Genomic DNA, 25,893 nt, shown 5'->3' with positions numbered 1-25,893 from the left:
GCTTCGATGCAAATCTGTAGATAGTTTTTAATTTTAAAAAATTGGTGGATTATTCCAAAAGCTACATGATCTGCTAGTTCCTTATTAATATCCTAATTAAGATAAAGTATGTCAAATGAAAAAGGGATTATTAAAAAATATTATTTCTCATGAAAAAATTATGTTGTTCCATACACTTTTCAATAAGTTATAGCATTATATATAATAGAACAAGGAAAAAAACGCTTTTCTGGGAAAAATACTTAGCGTGCTCGGATTTTCAAAAATTTTTTTTTCAACGAAAGTACTCGGTCACCAGACTGCGGGAAAATTATTGGCGAAGGTCGGAAAATTTTTGCCGCTCGCCCGCGAGCGTTTTAAAATTTCGACCGTTTTCGAGAAAAACGCTCGCTGACGCCAGCGTTTTACTACTTGAGGTTTGAAATTTTCATCAGACCCGCCCAATGACATTCCTGAGATGTGATAAAAAAATCAATTCAATCCGTTCATTTTTCACCGTTTTACGAGCTTTTTTTTTTTCATGCGCTCGAAACGCCAGGGCGCGCCGCCCGAAATTCTTGCGACACTTTACGACATGAAAACGATTTTTTTTACGATTTGCAATCATACCACGGCGTTCTGTACATGTCGAGGAAGCGCCAAAAATCGGAAAATCCCAGATCCGACAAAAACTCTGGCCGCTACGAGCGTTTGAAATTCATCAAATTTTAACGGAAAATGACGATTTTTCTGTTTGCTAATAATACACATGTACGCGTCCTATTATATCTTATTATATAATAGAACAAGGAAAAAAACGCTTTTCTGGGAAAATTACTTAGCGTGCTCGGATTTTCAAAAATTTTTTATTCAACGAAAGTACTCGGTCACCAGACTCCGGGAAAATTATTGGCGAAGGTCGGAAAATTTTATAAGCTTTTCAGTGATATATAATTATTAAGTGAACACGCCTCGGAACTTTTTCAAAAGTACAAAAAACCACCGCCAGTTTGAGAATATATATTGTCTACTACCGCATATTTTGACTAGCAATTTCTCTAATACGGGTTACTTGGACACTCCAGTACCCCTTGAGATCTACGTGGTTCGATAGGAAATTTTATAAGCTTTTCATTGATATATAATTATTAAGTGAACACGCCTCGGAACTTTTTCAAAAGTACAAAAAACCACCGCCAGTTTGAGAATATATATTGTCTACTACCGCATATTTTGACTAGCAATTTCTCTAATACGGGTTACTTGGACACTCCAGTACCCCTTGAGATCTACGTGGTTCGATAGGACATTTTATAAGCTTTTCATTGATATATAATTATTAAGTGAACACGCCTCGGAACTTTTTCAAAAGTACAAAAAACCACCGCCAGTTTGAGAATATATATTGTTTACTACCGCAAATTTTGACTAGCAATTTCTCTAATACGGGTTACTTGGACACTCGAGTACCCCTTGAGATCTACGTGATTCGATAGGAAATTTTATAAGCTTTTCATTGATATATAATTATTAAGTGAACACGCCTCGGAACTTTTTCAAAAGTACAAAAAACCACCGCCAGTTTGAGAATAAATATTGTTTACTACCTCAAATTTTGACTAGAAATTTCTCTAATACGGGTTACTTGGACACTCGAGTACCTCTTGGGATCTACGTGATTCGATAGGACATTTTATAAGCTTTTCATTGATATATAAATATTAAGTGAACACGTCTAGGAACTTTTTCAAAAGTACAAAAAACCACCGCCAGTTTGAGAATATATATTGTTTACTACCGCAAATTTTGACTAGCAATTTCTCTAATACGGGTTACTTGGACACTCGAGTACCCCTTGAGATCTACGTGGTTCGATAGGAAATTTTATAAGCTTTTCATTGATATATAATTATTAAGTGAACACGCCTCGGAACTTTTTCAAAAGTACAAAAAACCACCGCCAGTTTGAGAATATATATTGTTTACTACCGCAAATTTTGACTAGCAATTTCTCTAATACGGGTTACTTGGACACTCGAGTACCCCTTGAGATCTACGTGGTTCGATAGCAAATTTTATAAGCTTTTCATTGATATATAAATATTAAGTGAACACGTCACNAAATTTATTAAAGTTTTAGTGAGTATTGATATTAAAGTCCATTATAATCTCATGCTCATGGTATCTAGTATGTAATATTCGAGCAGTGTAAAAGTAAATAAATAAAATTTGACTGCTTATTAAATTTATTTATTAATCTGTCAAATGTTATTCATTGAACTGTCAGAATCACTGTTTTAAGTACATAGCAAAATAAACATAACCCTTTATGTTAACGTTAAGTGCGAATGATATTATAATACACTTGAGATAATGTATATCACACTTTTCTACCCTAAGTAAGAAAATAATTTAAAATATACTAATTGCATTTAACATAAAAATTAATTTTAAATTCTGGAAACTCAAAATATTTTCATAATAATCTTCATAAAAATTAGTAAACTTAAATTAATTAAGATAAGTAAGACAAAATAAATAACATATTAAAAATACATAATAACAAAATCACCCAAAGTACTTAAATTTAACAGGTTTGTTAATAATTCTTATTAGTTTCATATTTACACTCAATGGTACAACAGATTCTGGTTTATCCACATCAATACCAATTTCAGGATTACTTGGCTCATTAGAATCTTCTATGTTAACCCTTGCAACCTCTTTTCCCTCTTTTTTGTTCTTTACTATCTCATAATACTTTTCTATTTCAATAATCGTTCCTATCTCCTCAAAAATCTTCCACATTTAATAATTTGGTCTATATATCTCTTATAACATTTTTATAAAAATTTATCTTTACATATATGTAAGCTCCTTTTAATATTGCTTTTAAAATAGAATTACAACTATAGTGATTGCTACAGTGATAATAAGTATATAATTGAAACGTTGCTAGGAAAAAATATATTTAAATAATTCACTTAATAATTTGCTATGTTACTTTGCTGTTGTCAACCTTCTCATATATTTGTTTCACTATATTTCTAAATTCATAAAATGTATGGCTTAATATATTGTAATAACAACAGCTTTTCGACACCCAGAGTGTCAGCTGAGCACGGTGACTGCTCTACAATAACACGCACGTGATTACCTAGACAGCAGGCACCACATCCTCATCTTCATCTTTGTACACATTACATCTTACTGTTCTGTTCTGTGTTAGGACAATATATCTAAATTATCTTAATGTTTTAATAAATTTAGTATTTAGTACTCTATGTTTTAAGTTAGTTCTAACATTATTTTGTACTATAGCACTAAATATACAAATTATATTATGTAAAATTTATTTTGTAGAATTTAAAATGTCCATATTTCCTAACCCATCAAAAAGAGATCATGATAGCTATGCACATGATTTTAAACAATTAAATAAAAAATAAAATCTGATCATTGTAATCTCCTCGATTAATAATAGTATTATGGTGTATTAAAAAGCTCTGAGTAATTGTATGAAAATCAAAATTCTTAATATTTGATTCACATGAATAATTTTTTTTTATTTTTAACTAGAAATAAAAGATTTGGTTGAAAACATTTAGAATGAATCTAATGGACTTAAAATTGGACAACAACCTGCTATTTTCTTAAGTGGTAAGATTTAGAATGGTAACCAAAATGTATTATTTTATTTAAAATTAGTTCAATGGAATAAATTAATTACTTAGAACAATAGTAAAATTCAATTGAGAAGAAATTTTATCTTGTAGGCATATTACAGTCTTAATAAGTAATGATGATAATAATATACGGTGGATTACTTAATCCTGTCAGTAACAAATTGTGTCTTTGTGTATAAGTAACAGTGTGCAATTTTGTTGTGGCTGGGCTATGTAGATTTCCTTGTGTTCTCTTATAAAACCATAGCTTATAAGAGTGGATGTAAAACACTAATAACAATGATTAAGAATAATATAAATTGTTAGTATTTATTACATTAAAAATAATATAATTTTTTTTTTCATTGTATTATAAACAGTTTTTTTAACATTATTTTAAATACCTTTAATTATCCTATATAATTCTACTACATACTAACTAGAATAATCTAAATTTTATGGAACATTGTTTTTCATTAAATTAAGTAGAAATAAATATTAAAACTTATTTAATTGTTTAATATTATTTTTAGATGTCTCTTTATCAAATAGTTCTGATTGTGAATTGTACAACCAATCAAATACTAATAAAAATCAACAAGCTTGTTGTTTTGTTAATGAAGATGTTTCACTAAAATTCATAGATAACTTTTTAAATATTTTAAAATTTCCAAAGTATACGGTTTTCATGATAATCTTCCAATGTCTTAAAGGACATAGCTAAAAACCTTTTGAAGTACTATTATTAATGTAGTAGAAGATAATTATTATTTTATTACAATAAAGTAGGTTGAATATCTCTCAGTCCATCCTTATTTGTAAAAATAGTTTAGAAGATTATACCTTTATTATAAAAGAAGTTGTCAATAAGTTCTTCTGAAATTTTGAATTTTTAGTATAGAAGTATATTATTTTATGAAAATATTTATTATGGCCGATCCAGTCAAATTAATATATGGTAAAACATGTTTAACTACTAATAAATAGAATGTTTTACTTACTGAGCCTTCGAAATGTCGTTCTTTTAAATACTGTGGAAGACATATCCATAAAAGGAAACGGTTCATCATATATCATGAGGAATAGATTTAGACTTTTTCATAACATTCTGAACGACTAAATATCGAAGCTTAGTGTTTAATTGCAAAGTAGTGATTTCACTGATTGCATACATTAAAATTATATCTTTTCAATTTTTTCTAAATTTCAGCAATGTATAAACGAATTTATTTATTTATTTATAAATTTAACATAATATTTTAATATTTTCATTCGACTTAAAAGCTAGTATTATGTATTATATTCTTCCTATATTCATTAATACGAGTTTCAAAAAAAATATTTAATTATTTTTCTGAATATTCTCCGAAAAATACGAATTAGTTTTATTTACGTTATAATTTTATTTTGAGATTTAAATATAATATTTATAATATGATATAATATATATCTATAAATTAAAATATATAAAAAGATTTTTACTGTGTCCTCGAGACGATAATTCTTCAAACGTATCAAAAGGTACTTTTTCTTGAAGATATTTCTCCATTTGGCTATATGAGTCGGAATATGTTTTGTTCAAACCTAAGTCTTGCCTAATTACTTTCAATATTAATTTTAGAAAAAAAAAGATATTTTATCCAATAGTTAAACTCTTAGTAAAAAGAGACTTTTTTTGGAGATATAATATTTTTCTATAAAAAAATTTTACAAAATATTAAATAAATTTTAGTTGTCTGCAAATATTTTTGGAAAATTATTATATAGCCTCAAATAATGGAAATTTAAAATAAATCCCATTCAGAGGTGTTACCCTAATTTTAAACAATATTAAATTAAAAGTACATATTGATTAATACATAAGTCTCTCAGGNTTTATATTTTGTAAAAATTATCTTTTGTCTCTCCGAGAACCAAAGTATACCAATATGAAATGTATTCAAATTGTTTAGGATAAAAAAGTTTTTTTTTATTGATTAATGCACTCTGTGAAAGTTGTGCATGGACCAAAAGATATAAATTCGTAAGTTAAAGAACTATCAACAGTGATGAGGTAATATTCTCCAATTACATTTTTATAATCTGTTCTTTATTATATACCCAATCATTTTGACTATTAATTATTTCTAAGCAAGTTTGATAAGTGTAGGCCCAAGGATCTTTAGAGGAAGTTCCCTTTTTGTCTGAAAACAGATTATATATATTTAAATCACTTAAATCCGAAAAATTGAAGTTAACTTCTTTAATGAGTATTAAAAAAATTAAATGATGCCAATAATTATTTTTAGGGAATCGAAATTATTTGCGAGTATCAACCTTTTTAGTTATACTTTTCTATTAAGACCGTTTTCCCACCTTATGTGGCCATTATATATCGGATGGTATGTTTGGTCTAAATATTGCATTATACCATTTTCTCATATCATATTCTACATCATATTGTTCATTGTCAGCTATTTTCAATGCGAGAAAGGTTATAGGTTTATTTATAGAATAATTTTTCACATCACTGCGCCAAACGGAAATCTATTGATGTGGTAATTATATCCAACTGGTTTTCTATAGTTTTTCCAAACTTTACACTCGAAGCACAATTTTTTTGTGGTACACTCCTATGAGATTTTTTTGTTTGTGATTTGATCTGATTATTTGGGATCAAAGTATGTGTTATGCAACAAGTTTCACTGTTTCTAGTAAATTAAATGTAAAACTTAAATAATAACTATCCCTTATGGATGCATGTTATGTTCATTAGGTACGATGGATATAAAAATGTTTATTGAATATTATTTAAATCGATTTTTGCACACTAGGATGGTACCCAAAATATATTTTCAACAATATTAAATGATTTATTTAATGGTTTTATGGCCAGCTTGCATCAAAGAACACAGACACCACTGATGAGAAAATCACAAGAATAATTTTGTTTCTTGGAATTAAACCCAAGACGTATCTGACCCATTTAAAGAGTACAGGTTAGTGAATATTCAATATTAAAATTACTTGTATTTAACTTTTGTAATTTTAGAAAACAAAATTGTGTAATTGGTTTAAAGTTAAATATATTTATATTTATGACTTTTATTTTAAAGCTGATAAGTGGTTATTCGTTATTTTTTATATATTTTTTTGTACAAAGAATCTATATTTAATGTATAGAATTTTTTACATAAAACTACATATAAATAATCACATTGTGTTTCATATAAATAAACTATATAATCACAGATTACGGACTAATATTTCAAATACTTTGCAATGGTTTAATTGTCTCATGCAAAATTTGTAAAATGTTATTGATTAGTTTCGATGCTAATTAATTATGTGGTAGATAAACAATTTTAAATTAGGATTTATAGTTTAATGGCTATAAAAAATATATATATTTAATCTTTTAATTGATAGATTACAAACATATAAATCTTATATTGAATAACTGATTGGGGAAAAAAAAATTACCCTACGTGGTTAGTCAGAAAAAAAGAAAAAAACTGTATTTTGTTTATCCTTTTTATTTTATTACTTTATAAACATCGATAAAAAAATACACAGAAACAGTTAAAGTTTGAAAACATAAGTTATATAAATGCTCTCTTTACTATAAAATATTAATAATTTTTAAATAATACCTACTGGCTAGTTGTTAATTTAATAGGTGTTAAATTTACCATGGAAACAAATACACATAGACATATTCTTAGTAAATTAGTTATTCAATACTTAATGATAAACTGTAGTTTCTATCTTTATGTTTATTATAAATTTATGTTTATTATAATGATAATTATTAATTGAATTTGTACTTGTATTATTTATCATATATCTAAACAATAATTGAATTTACAATTAATGTGTTATGAAAAAACAATTTTAAACTATGTACGGTGATGTAATTTCTTTTGGAAATCAAATACAATTTTCAATAATAAAATGCAGTATGATGAACATTACTTCCTGTTTAGTTTTCAGACTGATCGCAGTCGTAAGTACATTTATTCAAATATTATTTTTAAATAGCTTAAATTTCAATAAATTACCTTCAATATAAATTTTTATCAAGGTTTTTTTACTTTTTAATAATTAAACATTATCCAGAAAAAATGGGGTCATTAAACAAATATAACATTTTATTTAAGTAATATTACATTAGTGAAATTTGTTTGAAACCATAAGTAGATGTTTACTTTGAGCTTAAATAATTAAAACTGTTTATTAATTATGTTTTGTTTCATTTTATTTTATTTGTTAAACTCACTAATTTTTGTTCTATAATTTATTTCGCATTTTAGTAGTGCTTACCAAACAATAAAATATACAGGGAGGTCAAAAATAATGTTACAAATCAATTATTCAATGGTAATGATTAAATTGTATTAAAAGTTATTACTTTTTAAACCATTTGGTTCAAATAAAATTACATCAAATAAAACATTTTGAAAATAATGTATATATTATTATAATATATTCAATGAGGTACAATTAAAGTTTTTCATTTTAGTAATATTTGAATAAAAAAGTTTGGACATTGCAAAATTATTAGAAACATAGTGATTAATTTTTGTGACATTATCCAAATCTGATACATACCTAATATTATAACATGAATTTTTTTATAATATAATTGGCCCTTTCTGTAATGGTTTACATTTTTTCTTCCGAAAATGTTTTATAAAATTGATAAAAGAACTTGAAAGTCAACTTTTGCCTTTTCTTNTTCTCACTATACCCATCGCTCATTTTCATCATTTATATTTTACCAACTTTTTACCGATTTTATTTATATTTTTGAATTATAACAGTAGTGTAGTGAATTTTGTTTTATAAATGTCTTTTCAAACTTTCTTTTAAAAATTAAATGACTAAAGAACATAATAAAAGTGATAGAAGATTAATGACACTAGTATTACATTATTGTCTTTGCTATCAAACATCAATGATTTTTAAAATATAATTACTGGCCTATCGTTAATGTTATAATAGTAATGTATTCTTGATTATTGAAAGTTACAATTACCATGGAAACAAATTACTTTTAAAACACATTGCAATTTTCTTAGTAAATTGAAGTTATTTAATACATTTTAATAAAAATAATTTTCTTTCTTCTGATGTATAAGGACTAACTAATTATATTAGCATGGATTCAATGTTTCATGAAATGTACATTAAATTATATATGGTGATGCCATTTGTTTTAATATAATCCTATACAATTTTCAATAGTTATTAAATGCAGTACAATAAAGATTGTTTGCTGTTGAACATTCAGCAGACTTATACCAGTTGTAAGTACATTTATTAAAATATCTAAAATTTCAATAAATTACCAACAATATAGATATTATTCAAGATATATTTACTTTATAATAATTAAACATAATTGCTGTTTATTTATCATGTATGTTTTAATAACTGTTCGTCAAAATTAATTTTTATTATATTTGTTAAATTCACTAATTATATTATATACTTTATTTGCTTATTAGTACTAATAGTAGTAATTACACAAACAATAATGCTTTATGGGGAGGGTCAATAATAATGTTATAAATATATTTTTAAATGGTAATGATTAAATTGTTTTATAAATAATTAGGCTTAAATGCATTTTACCACCCCATCGAGATTTTTCAAATTTTTTTTTTAAAATCAATTTAGTTTTTCATACCGACTAAGAATATATAAAAAATTTTTGTCGGCGAAGTCTAGTTTAAAAGTTATGAGCTTTCAAAGATTTCAATAATCATATACAAATTTTGTTATATACTGCTGTTTTTTTTGATAATTTTCATTAATTAACTATAAAAAGTATTTTCGATGATGTAGTTACCGAGGAATAGTAAATTTAAGAGTATTTATGAGTACATTAAACGTGTTAAGGTAGTGTTGAAGTAAATAAATTTAATTTTTTTTTTGATCTATTTTTTCAATATTATATCATCATTTTAACATCAAGGTTATATACTTGTTGGGTCACTGAGAATTTCAGTCGAATGGGTTTAAATAGGTTGGGTTTGGGCTTGACTTCTATCCTCTGGGGGTTTGGGGGCGTAAGCCCCCATCCCATGAGAGTCCCGAAGGGGCTCGAATCGGTCACCGGAGCCGGCAGGCGTAGGTGACCACAACTTATATTTAAATGGGTTTGTATAACTCAACATTATAACATTAAGATATTAGTAAGTATATTTTGATACCTCAACAACTTAACTAATATCAACAATATCTAATGTAATAGTATTTTTTTTTTGTTTACAACAAGTGTTAATTGGTGTACATAATAAACAGTAAAAACTTTTATTTTATTGAATTAACAATTCTATGTAAAACACCACATCGTGGTCTTTTTTTTTTTTTTGCTCAAATTGAATTAATTGAGTTTCTTGTTATTTTTATTTCGTATTGCGTAAATTTGATGTGCGTAGTTTTGAAAAAAAAATTTGGAAAATCCTTATTTTTAAAGATAATTTTGGTTTTAGGATTTTTAGAATGAGGATATTATGTAATAATTACGTCATTATAGTTTCACAATAGTATCATGAGAAAAAATCCCAAAAATTAACAAAAAAAAAAAACAATTTTTGAGCTATTTTTAGTTTTTGACGTTTCAACTTTAAAAAGCTATAACTTTTAAACCAATTTTTTCAAACACTTTTGAAAAAAGCATTGAAAAATACATGTTTAAAAAAAAAAAATGAAAAAACTCGATGGGGTGGTAAAATGCATTTGTTCCAATAATTATTATTATTAAAAAAACAATTTTTGTAAAATTATATATATATATTAAATGAGTTTTAATTAATTTTTTCATATTAATAATATTTGAAGTTATAAAGAAGTTTGGACATTACTAAGTTCTAGGAACAGGGTGATAATTTTTGTGACATTTACATAATGTGATTAGTATTTAATATGAAATCAAGATTTTTTTTTTATAATATGCATAGTATTTACTGTAATGGCTAACTTTTTTTTTCCAAATATATTTTATAAAATTGATAAATTATCTCTCAGATTTAATGTTAGCCATTCTATTTCTTTTGGAAAAAATATTGAGAGTCAACTTTTAGCTTTCATTATATACATTTATTTCTTTAATTATCTATAGTTATAATGTTTTTCTATAAACTTTTAATAATAATAAATTTATCATATGGTTTTTTTACTATGATAAACCTTTCAATAATACTTAATTTAATTAAATTGAAATTCAGAAAAGTTGTAAGAAATATTAGATCGAAATTAAGGTTAGAATGATGTCTAATTATTAAATTTGGCTGATATAATTAACCAAAATGTATTATTATTATTCTATATTTGTACTCTAGAATTATTAACTATGTAATAATTTTTAAGTCCATCCCTTATGCCTTGTATGGGTGTAAACATTGTTTTTTCAAATGAGAACACATATTTTGAATGAATTTAAATGAAGTATTGTTTTAATATTAAATGGCATTTAAATTTTTAACATAATTTTATTCGTTTATTAAATATAAAACATTAAATTGTTGAGTTAATATAAATGTATAATCCATTTTCTTTTAATTTTATATTTGTGTAATGATAAAAATGTTACTAAAAAAGAAAGAAAAAGCGATATACATTTGATGATAGAAACCAATATTTACAATATTGTCTTTGCTATCAAATTACAATAATTTTTATAATATATTTACCGGTTAATCGTTATTATTATAATAGTAAAGTATTTTTGATTATTCAAAGTTACAATTATCATGGAAACAAATAACTTTTAATAGAATTCGACATTTTCTTAGTCAATTTAGAAAATTTTGATTTTTTAGTACTTTTTAATAAAAATAATTTTCTTCTTCTTCTTTATATTATAAATTATAAATCATATTTGCAAGTATTTAATATTTCATGGAATATACGTTAAATTATAAACGGTATTGAAATTTGCATTGGAATGACTTACAATAGTGGTTTTAATCACCGTTAAATTTAAATCTAAACAGATTTTCCATTTGGCCGGAACTTTTCTATAGACACGTATTGAATAAAATTTCAGTGAGTGTTATTTTTATATTCTCATCCTAAAAAATATTTTTATTTAAGAACACATTGTATCCTACATTTTCTGTAAAGGTACGGTCTGCCAGGCGCGACCGTTGTTGTGGTCTTCACAAAAAGTAATATTGTCATTTCAGTTTAATATCTCTTCAAGTACGCATTACGCGAGTATTCTAAAAAAAATCTTATACAATGGATAGATTTATTTTTAATAATAATAATATTATAAGTCTCCTCTTAATGGATGAGGAAGACGATGAGGCTAGATTATTATCTTATTTAACGCCAAAGAAAAGAAAAACAATGGACAATATCTTTAAAAATCGCGAAAGTGAAGGATTTTTTGAAATATTAATTAATCGACATTTAACAAGCAATCACGTTAGGTTTCGGGAATATTTCCGAATTAATTATGAACAATTAAATTTTTTACTATCTTTGGTGGAAGAAAAATTAACTTTACCACCTAACAATCGAGTTAAAAATCCTATATCGCCGGCAGAAAAATTAGCAGTTACTTTAAGGTATTTATAATTAATTTAATATTTTATAAATTGTATCTATACCTACCAGTGGCGTATTAACAGTATTTACGGTAGTAATTAATTTTGAATTCTTTTTAAATAGGTATCATGCCACTGGTGAATTATTGAGATCATTAGCATTCGCTTTTCGTATCAGTCATAACTATTTAAGCATAATTATAAAAAAAACACTAGCTGAATTGAAAATTAAATTGGTGCCCATATTTTTGCCGTATTCAAAAAATATTGATTATAAACAATAATCCGCAGAATTTTCGTACAAGTGGATTTTCCCAAATTGTATTTTAGCAATTGATGGAAAACATGACCGTATACGAAGTCCAAGCAATTCTGGGTCATTATTTCATAACTATAAAGATTTTTTTTCAATTGTACTTCTGGCAATGGTGGATGCGAATAATAAATTTATTGCTGTGTACATTGGTTCTTTTGGTAAAGAAGGCGATAGTGGCATTTTTTTGAAGTCAAATAGTGGACAGAAAATTTAAAATGGGACATTTGGATTTCCAGAAGAGTGTCAACTTCCTGGATCAGGCAAAGTAGCGCCCCATGTAATTGTTGGTGATGAAGCTTTCAGAATTATTTTATGTACTTGAATAAATGTAATGAAAATTATTTATTATATTATTTACCAGATTTTCCAATTTTTGCCGATATTTCTTTCCAAATTGTGTCCTTAATTATAATATTTTTATAATCCGTAGCAGCTATATTATATAATATAGGGTTATTTTCAACTTCTTGAATTAATATTTCGTCATCAGACGATGAAAATACTAATTTTGACATAGTGTCGCGCGTATACTGCTCTTGCAGCAAGTCTTGCAGTAAGTCGTCGGTTGCGGCGACCAAAAGTTAATATGTCGCGTCTTGCAGACCAGATTATACAATTTCTATAAAAACAGATATTGATAATAAGTCGCCGCGACACGTCGCGCCTGGCAGACCGTATCTTAAGTTCAATATCACATAGTTTATAGTTGCTTATACAACTAACTATATTTTTTTTTTTTTTGGAATATACTTCACTTCAGTTTAGACTACATTATACTTTTTATCCCCCACAAAAAAATATCTAATACACATAATATTATATACGAGATTTGATATCTTAGATAAATAAAAATGATGTGCATTAATTGATTGAAAATTTTATTTGACTATATGAAATTTAAACAAAAAAGTTGGTTCTTTCATTATGATACCTCTTTTTTTATCATAACCTGTATATACATATATAAAGTATATTGTAATATATATATATATGAATTTGATTTGAGAACAGCCTATAAAAAGTCATTTTGATATATGAAAGTTTGTTTTAATTTATGTTACACTTTCAAAACAAATGATGACTTTAATCTTATAATATAAAAATAGCGGGCTGTACATAGTTTGATATATCGAGATAGTTATGTCACTAGTACGCGCTATAAATTTGCAAATGTAAAAAAAACTGGCTGCACTATGCTAACATTTTCAGAAAGATATGTCGCATGTACGAGTTTTAACATTTGCTATGGAAAAGTCATTTATTCAATGTATCTTAAATAAATTGATACATTCACAGTTATTTTACTATTATTTTATAAGGCTAATGAATTGTGATAATTTTAAAGGTATCTTTAATATAAGAACAGAATGTTTTTTTTTAAATTCACATAGTCAAATAATTTTTATAAAAATTACATTACTACACACTTTTTTTTTATCTAAACACTAAATTTCTCGTATATTATAATTTAGGTATTCCATATTTTTTTGTGGGTGAAAATCCAAATAAATTTTGATATGTCTAAAGTGAAGTGAAATTTATTCCAATAATTCAGTACATTTATTTGGATAGGCGCATATAGAGGCTATGGTAATTTACAAAAAATGTAGGATATATCTGTGTTCTTATAAGTAGATAATAAATATATGTTCTGACACAATTTCACAGTGAAATATGAAATGTCATTAGAGCGGCGGTATTTTAACCCAACAAAAGGTCTATTTTGAAAAATTACTTAATGATTTTATTTATTTCCACGCACTCACAAATAAGTAGTTAAAGTCAAAATTTAAAATACAAAAAGACATTAGAGCAATGATAATTAAAACGGTGACGACGGAAGCGTCAACGTTAGTGGTGATGACGGAGGCGTTTAACCCAACGCTACCTAAACATGACTACATGTGTAAAGTGTGTACAACATAAAAAAATTGACTTTCCTCAATTCATGCCCCTTAATAAGTAGTTTAATAGAATGGATTAGACTAACAGTGATATTACGTTTAATATCGTTTATTTTAAACTTAGAGTTTAATAATATATTTATAAAGATATTTACAGTGCAATATTATTTGCAACTACATTTTTGATATTGAGTCAAATTCTATTCGATAGTTGAGTAACACAAACAAATAATTATTTTCGCTAACGAGTATAAGTTATTAATGTTTTCTAATTGAAAGTATTTACTTTAATTAGCTAAAATATACACGTGCACTATTATTTGAGCTAATAAGTAATCGTTTGGGTTGTGTTTAATATAATTACATAACGTGGCAGTTATTTATTTACATAAACAGAAGTAAATTAAGTTTAATTAACATATTTTAGAAAAAGCTCTAAATAAATGAGCTATTTTTAACATGATTAAATACAGAAATTTGCCAATCCGCCTTGATTTTTCAAACTCCTAAAATTAAATTTGTAAATTAATATGTATGTATATTACAGTCAGGGATTCGGAACGGAGCAAATTTTGTTCCGTTCCAATATTTGCTCCGGAACGGAACTTTGCCTAAAAATCGTTCCGCCCATTTGCTCCGGAACGGAACTCTTCCTAAAAATCGTTCCGGCCATTTGCTCCGGAACAGAACTTTGCCTAAAAATCGTTCCGACCATTTGCTCCGGAACAGAATGCTAGCTACAAATTGTTTCACAAAAATGCTTTGGAATGTTCCTATTTATTTTCACCCCTCTAATATTTATTAATCACATTTAAATAATTATTATATTTTTTTATATTAATCTACTATTAAATTTTTATCTTTTATATAGAGGTGAGCCTCATACGGATTCAGATCTTTGTACTTAAGTGATTTAACTGGAGAGCGTTATATTCGGCCTATTCAATTATTTTAACGTATTGCATTGCTATAACTAGATTTATTTTAGCAGTCGCTTTTCTGAATTTATAAAAACAATATTATTATTGACGAGTGATAGAACTTAAATTTTAATTTTACCGTGTCATTTTTACCATAGAGTTATTCTATGATTTTGNTTACCGTGTCATTTTTACCATAGAGTTACTCTATGATTTTGACACGTAAATAACAATGCAAATACAATAAAAATATCTACTGATCAGAAATTTGCAGGAAGTTGATTTTTTTGTAACATTAGAAAGTAAACTTGTCACGAATGAGAGTTGACAGCATACATTCTATTCGAGGGCATCTAGACGGATTATCCGTCCTTTTAGTAGCTGATTTTTTATTAGACAATAAAAATAATTTAAATTTAAATAATTAATTCCCCAACAATTTCAATTATATCCAATGTTCCAACTGACCAGAACAAATTTTACTAATAGTTCCGTTCCGAAACAAATGGTCGGAACGATTTTTAGGAAGAGTTCCGTTCCGGAGCAATCTCGGAACAGAACGAAATTTCACGTTCCGGAACAATATATTTGTTCCGTTCCGAATCCCTGATTACAGTGCTAATAAAGATTGTCAAACTCACTCAATGTTGTAGTGTCCATGTGCTAATGTATGAATTTGATCCTTTAACACAACCCTCTTATCGTCGTATCTATTTAACGCTAGTTTTGTGCTATCAATCGACTTAATTTGGTGTTTGTACGATCTAAAGGATCGCATTTCTCTATAAGGAGTATAATCTTCGGGTAAATCGATTATTCCCTGAAAAAGACACTGTTTATAATTTTCAAATATTATATGGTTTTTTACGGCAGATGGGCCACGCCTTTGGCTTTGATAATTTCTTTAGTATTTTGAATAAAACCGTATGCTTTAGATCTTGGAGCAACATGTGCTGAAATAAACTCTCCACCAGTCTCGTCTGTGAAAGTGCCGGGAATCTTGCAACGCTCTGTACGGTAACATGGATGGTTAACTGGATAGTTTGAAGTATCCAGTTTTTCCAAAAACCCTCGATTATGTTCCATATCTTCATAAAATNCCTCGATTATGTTCCATATCCTCATAAAAATTTTTTGTTTTCACCAGGTATATCAATGAATCTAAAACATAAGATTTAATTACACAAAAATAAAAATAAACAAATAAAAATGTGAATTTACCAGTGTCCATGTATAGGAGTTCAATGTTTTCTCCATATAACGCTTTCATGGTACCGTAGTGAAAATCATACATTAGAGTTTTAGATATGTCTAAAACGGCAAATCCTATGTACATGGGCTTATCAAAAACTAAATCGTCTTTATGTAAATGTACAGCACACAAGTTGTCACCATATATTGTTGTGCCTTTATGGTTTGGTAAATTGACAAGTTTTCTGTATCTTGCCTCGCTGCTCGTAAGTTCCATTTTCAATCTTAGGCGAACGTTCTCCATCGTTTTACCTAAAATATTATGTATATTTAATTACAAAATAATAATCGTTAAGTATATAATAATAAATATATGAAAAAATAAACGCACCAAACACGGAATTGTTCATAAGTTTGTAAAAATCTTTTTCAAAAGTATTTTTCGCCATCGCCCTCATCCTTGTATTCAGAGAAATGTAACTTGCGAGCCAAGGTGATTGATTAAATTCAATAATACGGTGTACTTTTTCTAAAACTAATCCTGCCTGTAACGCTTGCTTTAAAGATTTATAGTGTACAATATATTTTTTTTTATTTTCCAATGTGGCTAAAAGTTTGGGAAATTTAGATCCAGATGGTATTTTTTTATCAGGTAAATATGGTAAATCATTATGATTATGATTATCAATACAATTGCGTCGGATAAGAAACATCAACTTCTAATATCATCCCTTTACACGAATCAGCTGGTGTTTCTTCCAATCTCTTTAAAACTGCCGGAACACTTAAATTTTTTTCGCTCCATTTAAACCCATCTTTAGGCAAGTATTGCGACATTGACCATCCATATCTGAAAGTATTATAAAAAAAAAATAATAATAATTATATATTATAGTAAAACTATTATATAAAATTTAAAAAAAAAAAATCAATTTTACTCACAAATTTGTAGCATCGAGATAAACAATCCAGTTATCCGGCTTAGTATCATCATAACCAGGAAGTCCTATGTGATTAGCTTCAGAGTATCTGCGAACTGCAGTTGTTAAACCCCCTCTAATACCCTGCTCTAACATCATAAGCATATCGTAGTCATTTCAGAGTTCCAACTCGATCTTTGTATGCTTTAACATACAGTCAAAAGACATGTCCGGTGCGGTGTAATAATAATTAGGATCTAATCCATACGTTTTTAAACAGATGTCTCTAAAAGATTCAAATACATCACATAACAACAACACATCCAATTTCAAATACCAGTCACTATATTACCCCAACGTTGTACATTCAAAATGATCCCAAACTTTTTGGGCGTGTTTATAATCCTCTTCTGTTATATGGCTCTCATTCAGAGAACTATAAAACTCGTTAATGGATGGCAGCGATGTTTCATTTAATTTTTCAAAGGAGTCTGTATACTCGTAGGGGTAAACACCTTTACGAGTAATAAGACCTATATCTGTTTGAGGAAAATGTTTTGCTGTCTCTTTGAATTTTTCAACATCCCCTTTAGCCAAATTTTCGGTTAGTTTTGCCAAACTAGATGCCATAAATCTGTTGCTGTCTACAAATCTTATTTTAAAATCTTTAGTAACATACTTTGAAAATGAAATAAATTTTTCTTCGGTGTTAGGTATAACATTTATCGGTTTATCATCATATCCTAGCTGTGTTACAATGAAATGACTGTCATAATTTGATAAGTTATGAAAAAAACATGGCACGAATTTAGGAGATTTTAAATTTAAATAACACTCATTACATATTGTCTGTTGATATTTAGAAGTTAAATGATCATGATCACGCACTGGTAGATTGTTTGTAGAGAATTTTTTAGAGTATAAAGGACACGAACCCCGTTTTACTATATCGTTATGTTTTTTCGCGTCAGCATGCTTAAAAGTCATTGGCATGTTGACTTGTAACATTTCCGATATATTTCGAGCTACTTTAACAATTTCTTGAACAAAATGTTTAGCCACCGCACCCTTTTCTCCAAGATCGTCCCCTCTGTACAACACTGGAGACGTTGGAATTGAAAACTGGTGTAGTAATGTAATTGGTATGTCTTCTTTAGCCTTAACATAATAACAGTAGCTCATGGGTTCATGGTCATGAGTTATTTAGGTATTATGCAATTCTTCAGAGTCGTGTTTGAACAAAACAGCTTCAAAATCCGCGTAAATGGGAACAGGATGCCGTTCAGTATTGGCTCAGTTTTCAAATTTGGTTGTTGTGTTAGACTCAGGCATAACTGGTGTTATAGGCTCGTTAACTCTACAACGCTCTTTGTGTTGACGTAGAAGTTCTTCTTTGCTGGGTTTTCCTGGCTTGGAAATGTAAGTTTTAAAGCATCTTCTACATATAACAGTTTTAGAACAAAATGACGTCATCGATGATCGTACCAGCTTAGCCAGATCGGTTATGTAACAATAATGTCTCTGGCCAGCCTCGTTTGAAATCATTAAAAGATCGAAATGATCGGGTTTTTCATCCTTGCACACTCTTAAAGGAATTACAATGTTTTTTTCTACTTGTGATCGATTTTTCTTTGTTCTATTTTTGTATGTTGTAATACCTTTTTTCAGTCCATAGACGTTTACTGATACGTTGTTGTTCTGTTTTTGAAATTTTGTAATTTCTTCAAGAGGCAAAGGCATAGTAAGTCCTGAAAAGTTGTATTTGTGTCCATTTTCTTCAAAATGTTTCTTCTGGAGCGTTATACGAGAGGCGTTAACTGGGTTGATGGTTTTCGTCATTATACATATTACGTTTAATATCGTCTATTTAAAAACTTAGAGTTTAATAATATAGTTATAAAGATATTTACACTGCAATATTATTTGCAGCTACATTTTTTTGATATTGAGTCAAATTCCACTGCTAATCAGGTAACATACGCAAACATATATTGTCGCAAGTATTTAGTATTAACGAGTATATGTTAATGGCTTTTCAAAATGCCCTCATTAATGACCGTGCGTAACATGGTCGGTGATTAGCTATGAGGTTTGGGGGGTAGGAAAAATTTCAGGTAAGAATTATATTTAGAGTCCTTTAAATTGGCTCTAAAATTTTGCAAGAGCCTCACTTGTGTTTCTTATGCCGTTTGTTGAACTCGCTTTATCATTCGTACTAGAGATATTCTACAAATTTTAAATCTAGAGTTTAAAATATGTATTTTTTTTTAACTGAATTGAGTAATTACTTAACTTTTTAATTATTAATAAGTAAATAACAAATTATTTAATTTCAATTGGGTAATGCTGCGGTAATAAGATTATATAATTCTTGTCGAGAGCTTTTCTTATGATTTATATAACAATTATTTTAAAATGAATGTTATTTAATAACAATTAATCTAACTAATTAATTAAACTTAAATGGATCTAATTTATAAACAAAAATATAGTTTCACCATTTATTTTTAATTAAAATTATGTTTCATCCAGAAAATATTACTTTTTAATTGTTAATAACAGTTTAAACAACTTCAAATTAACGTACATGTTGTAATGCTTATTGTATAAGTAAATTATAAGTATTGTATAAGTTAAATGCTATGCATACTACAACAACAAGAAAATTAGCCACAGCCAAGTTAACAATAAATATGTTAGTAGGAGATGACTGCATTAATTTATTCATTAATTGCTTTGAAAGCTAAACCAAAATAAATTTTAAAATTAAACTGTAAAAATAATAGACGATTAAACCGGGTTCCCATATCATACCCATATGGAAAATTTGAAATTACACCTTTGCTGCAGCATAGGTTCAATTATAATCCACTTCTACAACCCCTTTAATTGATTTCATTGACACCTGTTTTTATATAAAAATATATACGTTTCAAGACATTTATAAAGTTTATTTAAGTACATCAATGATAACAAAATATTCGTGTTTGTTATTCTTTACAATAAAAAATGTTAGTTTTTATAATAAAGTAAGTTTTATACACTGGATTATATGGAACTTTTATCAGAAACAAAAATGTACTTTTCTAGATCAACTTTTCTCGATATTTTCAAATATGCAATTAAACTTTTTCTATCACTTCTATGTTTTAATATTATTACTTATAATTAAAAAATAAGTATTTACATATAAAAACAAATAATTAAGAACAAAAAAAAAATTGTTTCAAATTAATACTGATTTTGATTATTAATATGTTAAAAATAAGGAAAATGATATATTTAACCTATTTTGTTAATCCTTAAAAGTTGATTTCTGCGAAAGTTTATAATAAAAAAAAAAATTAATTTATTACAATAACTGTTAGCTCAATTTGCAAGTTTGAAATTAATATCATTAGATAAAAAAATTTATGAGAATTAAAAAAATTGTATTGTTAAAATTAATATACAGTCAGAAAAATTTATAATTACTATTTATAGTAAATTTATCAGAAAAGCTCAATATTTTTTTGCATCTTTAACGTAATAGATAACTGAAATAAAAATAATAGTAATCATATCCTAGTAGCTTTTGGTGTTTAAAAAGATTCTACAATTGAAATGTTCAGAAGTTAATTAATTTTAATAATTTACTTTAACTAAAAAAATCAATCAAAACAAAGTTGTTAAAAAAAATTACTCAATTGAGCGTATTATAAAATTTGGCGTATGGACACAAATTTTACCGACTCGACAATCGTACGTCGCTTCCGTAGACTCAAAACAATGGCAATTTAAGCTGTTTCAAATTTCAAAGCTATGTTATTAACTTCATCAGTTCAGTTTACCAAACAATATATTTTAAAATAATTTAAGAGCCATATTTATAAAAGTCATTCGGCACAGTTACACAGGCACATGAAATAAATACAAAACTCTTAGTATATGCGTCACATATAAAATTTAAAATTGTCGCGTTAATCTTGCCTGCACATTTTCCTCTCTTTCCTCAGGTCTATAGACGGTGGTAGCAACCCTATTAAACATGTAACATAATGAAGGATGCGACCGATCTTATTGAAAACATACTAATTAGGGTTTTTGGTGACATAGACGTGGTGTTTGTGTTTTAGGAGATATTTCATGGGTAATAATATTTATAAATTTAAGTAAAAGTAAAATAGCATTATCACAGATTTTAATTTATTTTGATTATATTATTATTGATTATGTTTTATATGATTTGATATATTATTTCAACAATTGGTGAAGAATTTGTTTAATATTTTTCTTTACTTTTTCAGAAACTATTTATTCATTAAATAATCCAATTTTTATTCAACACGATTTTTTTTATTTGTGAAGTAATTAAACTACTAGTCTTCTCTAAAGTATGTGGTCAAAAAAATTAAAAAAAAAAAAAAAGAATGAAGAAAACTTAATACCTAGCTAAATTCATTATTCTATTTGTTATTTTTTTTTGCGTTTTTACAAATTACTTCTTGAAATGTATAAATGAAACGCATATAAATTAGTCATTTTTGCACTCAAATATAAATTAATATTTGCTAACTTTAATCAATGAAAAATATATTATTAGTATTTTTATTTACAGAAAAATATAAAAACAGTTTATTTGATTTTGTAATTATGTTAAAATTTATTATTACTTCATTTAATTTACAGTTCTTTCATAATATAAAAACCCATGTACGTCAAAAAATATATTCAATAACTATTTTTCTTCGGTACATCTATATTAGATTTTCACTCATAGTTTTATGTAATTTTCTTCGATATGGTTTTAATTAGTTATGCATTGTTGTTAATTTGTTTAGCTAAAATCTTTACGTGCGTGCAAATTGATATGGATAATATAACTGTTGATGTTGCCATAGCACATATAATTAAACACAAGACATTGTTACGTTACCAAATGCAGACTGGAAGTGTGTATACTAGTGATAAAGTAAATGTCAAATCTTTTAACAAATTTTACCTAAATTACGATATTCATATTCCTGTGCCTTTAGATAAACCTTATCAAGGTACAGCACCTCATTTATCATACCGTACGCCTGTTGATGGAAGAACCTTAGAAGAAGTTACGAAAAGTGCTATACAAGAATATGAAGATCCAATGGAAGCCATCCTTTGGCTTAGAAATGTTATTGAAAGCATTGGAATTACAACGTTAGTTCACTATTGTCTATTCACAGCACAAGCGATAAAAATCATGCCAAAAGAAGCCAATGATTTTAGGCATCATTTTAATGAGGCCTCAAAATTTTTCAATTTTCTATCAGAAATATTTAATTATTACCGTTTACGAAGAGAACCTATTAATGAGATTATTTTAATTTATAATGAATATAACCAATCTCCAAAATTAGTAGAAAATAAACAAAAATTCAGTAACCAAAGGACAAATTATTTCAATCGTTTTGAGTACTGTATGTTTTTGGTAAAGATGCCACAGAAAAAAATATTCACTCACGTTATAAATAATCTTAATGAACTTAATAAAACTAAATTAGAAACTTTAAATTTTAATTTAGTCAATTTTTATAATCAACAGCTAATATTATTCTATAGTTACATACAATATAATGCAAACATCTTAAAAGGTTGGGTTATATAATACTTTATAGTATTTTAATATTGATCGTAAGAAAATATTTCCAGTATCTCTAAAATTAATTATTTTTTTTAATAATGCATTCAAAAAATACTAATGGATTAAATTTAAATATAATCTTAAGCGATTGGTTTATTATATATTTTTGATGATAAAATTTTAAAAAAGAATAAAATAAAATTATAAGATTTATGAGTATCTAAAAACTGTGTTTTTTTTTTTCTTTATTTGAGTTTTACAATATTAGTACTATAAGTATAAAAGATGGCAATGATTTTTCTGACTTTATTATTTTGAGAAAAGAAGCTGTCCACCAACCACACTTTTTTTGAAGTGATATTATTTAGTAGTTTGTTTATTATTAATATTATTTATTTTTTTTAATTTTTGTGGGATAAGAAGATCTCTACACCACTTCATTTTTAGTCTTCTGAGAGAATTGTCAGGCATTGTGGGTAAAGTACGATCCTTTACTAGGGAATTACAATAGTTAAAAAGGGTGTGGTGGTATCGAATGTATTGTTCCTTGGTAACCAGCAAACTGCCTTTAGTTGTAAGTCTGAATGTAAGGAATAGTTTGAAACGTAAGGTGGTGCATTTGTAACTAGTCTAAGTATCTTATTCTGTATAGTTTGAATTTTATTTAAGTTCGTTTTTTTTGCTGATGTGGATATTAAACTCCATATGTCCAAAGAGGTTTAGTTAAAACATTTTGTATAAAGTGAAAGTTTTTATTTACAGTGTAGTTATTTCTCTTCGTTTTTCCTGGAAGTCCCTTAAGTTCTTGGGGGTTGGTGTGTGGATAGCTTTGATTCTGGCTTCATTGCGTTCCTTGATTCCTTTCTTGCAATTGTCATTAAACCATTTCTTTGTTTTCTTTCTTTGTGTATGTTGAATGACTTTTTCTGCGGATTCGGTTATGGAGGTTTTTATTACTTTCCATGACTCCTCAACCTGTTCATTATCTACTCCCTCTCTTTTTTTTCCTAATACATTAGTCACTGTTTCTTGAAATGTCCGTAATGTTTCTTCATTTCTTAATTTATCCACATCGTATTTTCCGAGTATTTTTTGTTTCTTTTTCCATTCCATGGATATCTTTACTCTGAAGTCAATCAGGATCAAGTAATGATCTGTGTCTGCGTCTGCTCCTCTGTAGCTTTTGACGTTTTTTATAATCGTCTTATATTTATTTTCTATGAGGGCATGATCAATTTGGCTACTATATCTTCCTCCTGGAGATAACCATGTTTCTTTATGAATATTTTTCCTTGGAAATCTTGTACTGCTTATTACCATATTTTTACTTATTGCAAAATTAATTAATCTTATTCCGTTATCATTGCTTTGGTCGTGTAGACTATGTTTTCCAATCGTCGCTTTGTAAGCATTTTCTTTTCCCACTTGGGCGTTCAGATCTCCCAATAATAATTTAATGCAATGGCCTGGTAAGGCGTCATATACTTGTTCCAACTCTTCATAAAAGGCATCTTTTGCTTCTTCATTTCCTGATTCGGTTGGTGCGTATGCGCAAATTATTACCATGTCCCGGTGGTTCATATTGATCCGAATGTAACATATTCGGTCATTTATAGCCTTAAATTGCTTAATCCATGGTATTAGACTATTGTGCACGAGAAAACCCACCCCATTTTCACGCTTATTAGCCGTTAGACCACCATAGTATAATGTCATGTTACCTGTTGGTATACATCCTTCTCCTTGCCATCTCGTTTCTTGTAGCGCTACTAAATTTGCCTTATATCTATTTATTGCATCGACTAGTGTACCAAGAGCTCCTGCTTTATATAAAGTTCTTACGTTCCATGTGCCAATCCTAAATCCTTGTAGTCCGGGCCGTTTCCATTGTGTTTTATCCAAATCTCTGTCCCGAGGCTTTAGTTTTGGTTTCTTAACAGTAGAGTTTTTTACAGTGACGGGTTGTTAGCCCGTCGCCAAACCCCCAACCTGGAGGACCAGACAGAGCCAACCAATTAAGGCCAGCTCAGAGCTCGGGGCCCCGGGTTCGCCAAACCCGTAGTGCTAATTACTTAGCACCCCCCTGAGGGGTTTTTATATAGTTACTGAAGAATAATTTATTATTCTCAGTTAAAAGTTTTGTAGTTAAGTCATTGATTATAAATGTTATAAAGATTATAGTAAATAGTTAAGTGAATAATTATTTACAAATATTTATAGCATTAATTTGTAAAATTTTTTTTTATAAAAACATTATGTACTAACATTATTTCCAAAGAAAAATTTATTAACTTCAAGGTGATACTGGTATGACTAATTTTTCTATAATAGATTTTTAACATTAAAATATGGAGTTATAAATTTAAATTATTTCCAAAGTTTTCTTTAACATTATTTTAACTATATAATATAAATTGTATTCTTGTATATTAAATTATTTGAAAAAGTCAACAGAATGATGACAGCACATTTTTTTATTAAAAAATTAATGGCTTTTTGATACAATTAATATTAAATTAATTAAACATTAAATTTTTATTCTTATTATAAAATAGAAATAATGCTAAAAATATAATAATAATAAAGCCAAAAAGCTTTAAATAAATCTCATAAAGAAAAAAATATGTTCAAAACTTGAAAAAATAATTGTTTTACTGATTTATTAAATGAATCAGTAAATATGACAATTTCGACAATTTTACAAATTATTACGTATTTTGACTTTTTTGTATATAACTAATGGATTTAGAAAAAAAACTGTTAGAACTTAATTTAAACAAAACAATTAGATTTAAAATTAAGTAAAATTAAAACTATATAAAAAATATTATTAATTTAAAAAAAACTAAAAATATTAAA

At 27.2% G+C, this 25,893-nt stretch overlaps 2 protein-coding genes across 9 annotated transcripts in view; one reads left to right on the top strand and one right to left on the bottom strand.

The window, feature by feature from the left end:
• The window catches only part of LOC126905247 (uncharacterized), a 78,346-nt gene extending 55,169 nt beyond the window's left edge, over positions 1–23,177 (top strand). The window contains exons 3-5 of one of the 8 annotated variants that reach the window (XM_050684774.1): positions 3,559–3,639; positions 21,431–21,564; positions 22,256–23,177. In XM_050684774.1, coding sequence (XP_050540731.1) covers positions 21,561–21,564; positions 22,256–23,058 — 807 coding nt within the window. In that variant the 5' untranslated portion in view covers positions 3,559–3,639; positions 21,431–21,560 and the 3' untranslated portion in view covers positions 23,059–23,177. Of the gene's footprint in view, positions 1–3,342; positions 3,496–3,558; positions 3,640–5,550; positions 6,623–7,583; positions 7,760–7,936; positions 8,192–8,525; positions 8,933–12,308; positions 12,427–21,430; positions 21,565–22,255 lie in introns of those variants that run through there. The other 7 variants (XM_050684775.1, XR_007703904.1, XM_050684776.1 and 4 more) reach the window with 7 other exon arrangements.
• On the bottom strand, positions 16,425–17,711 carry LOC126905250 (uncharacterized). The gene is made up of 3 exons (XM_050684780.1): positions 16,907–17,711; positions 16,617–16,827; positions 16,425–16,485 (listed from the first exon to the last, which is right to left on the bottom strand). The coding sequence occupies exons 1-3, from the start codon at positions 17,226–17,228 to the stop codon at positions 16,446–16,448; spliced, it is 573 nt and encodes a 190-aa protein (XP_050540737.1). The 5' UTR covers positions 17,229–17,711; the 3' UTR covers positions 16,425–16,445.
• Positions 23,178–25,893: the final 2,716 nt, after the last annotated feature.

Source organism: Daktulosphaira vitifoliae, unplaced genomic scaffold (assembly GCF_025091365.1).
Source record: "Daktulosphaira vitifoliae isolate Bord-2020 unplaced genomic scaffold, ASM2509136v1 Scaffold_4, whole genome shotgun sequence".
NCBI lineage: Eukaryota > Metazoa > Arthropoda > Insecta > Hemiptera > Phylloxeridae > Daktulosphaira > Daktulosphaira vitifoliae.
Note: the sequence above shows the minus strand (reverse complement) of the source record. Positions and strands in the feature narration are given on the sequence as shown.

What these genes read in the sequence shown, in the direction of transcription:
- LOC126905250 (XM_050684780.1), bottom strand. Translation starts at nt 17,228, where the DNA reads ATGTTTCTTATCCGACGCAATTGTATTGATAATCATAATCATAATGAT. An exon ending in TATGAACAATTCCGTGTTTG is followed by an intron (nt 16,828 to 16,906) that starts GTGCGTTTATTT and finishes ATAATATTTTAG; the next exon opens with GTAAAACGATGGAGAACGTT. An exon ending in GACATATCTAAAACTCTAAT is followed by an intron (nt 16,486 to 16,616) that starts GTATGATTTTCA and finishes CTTATGTTTTAG; the next exon opens with ATTCATTGATATACCTGGTG.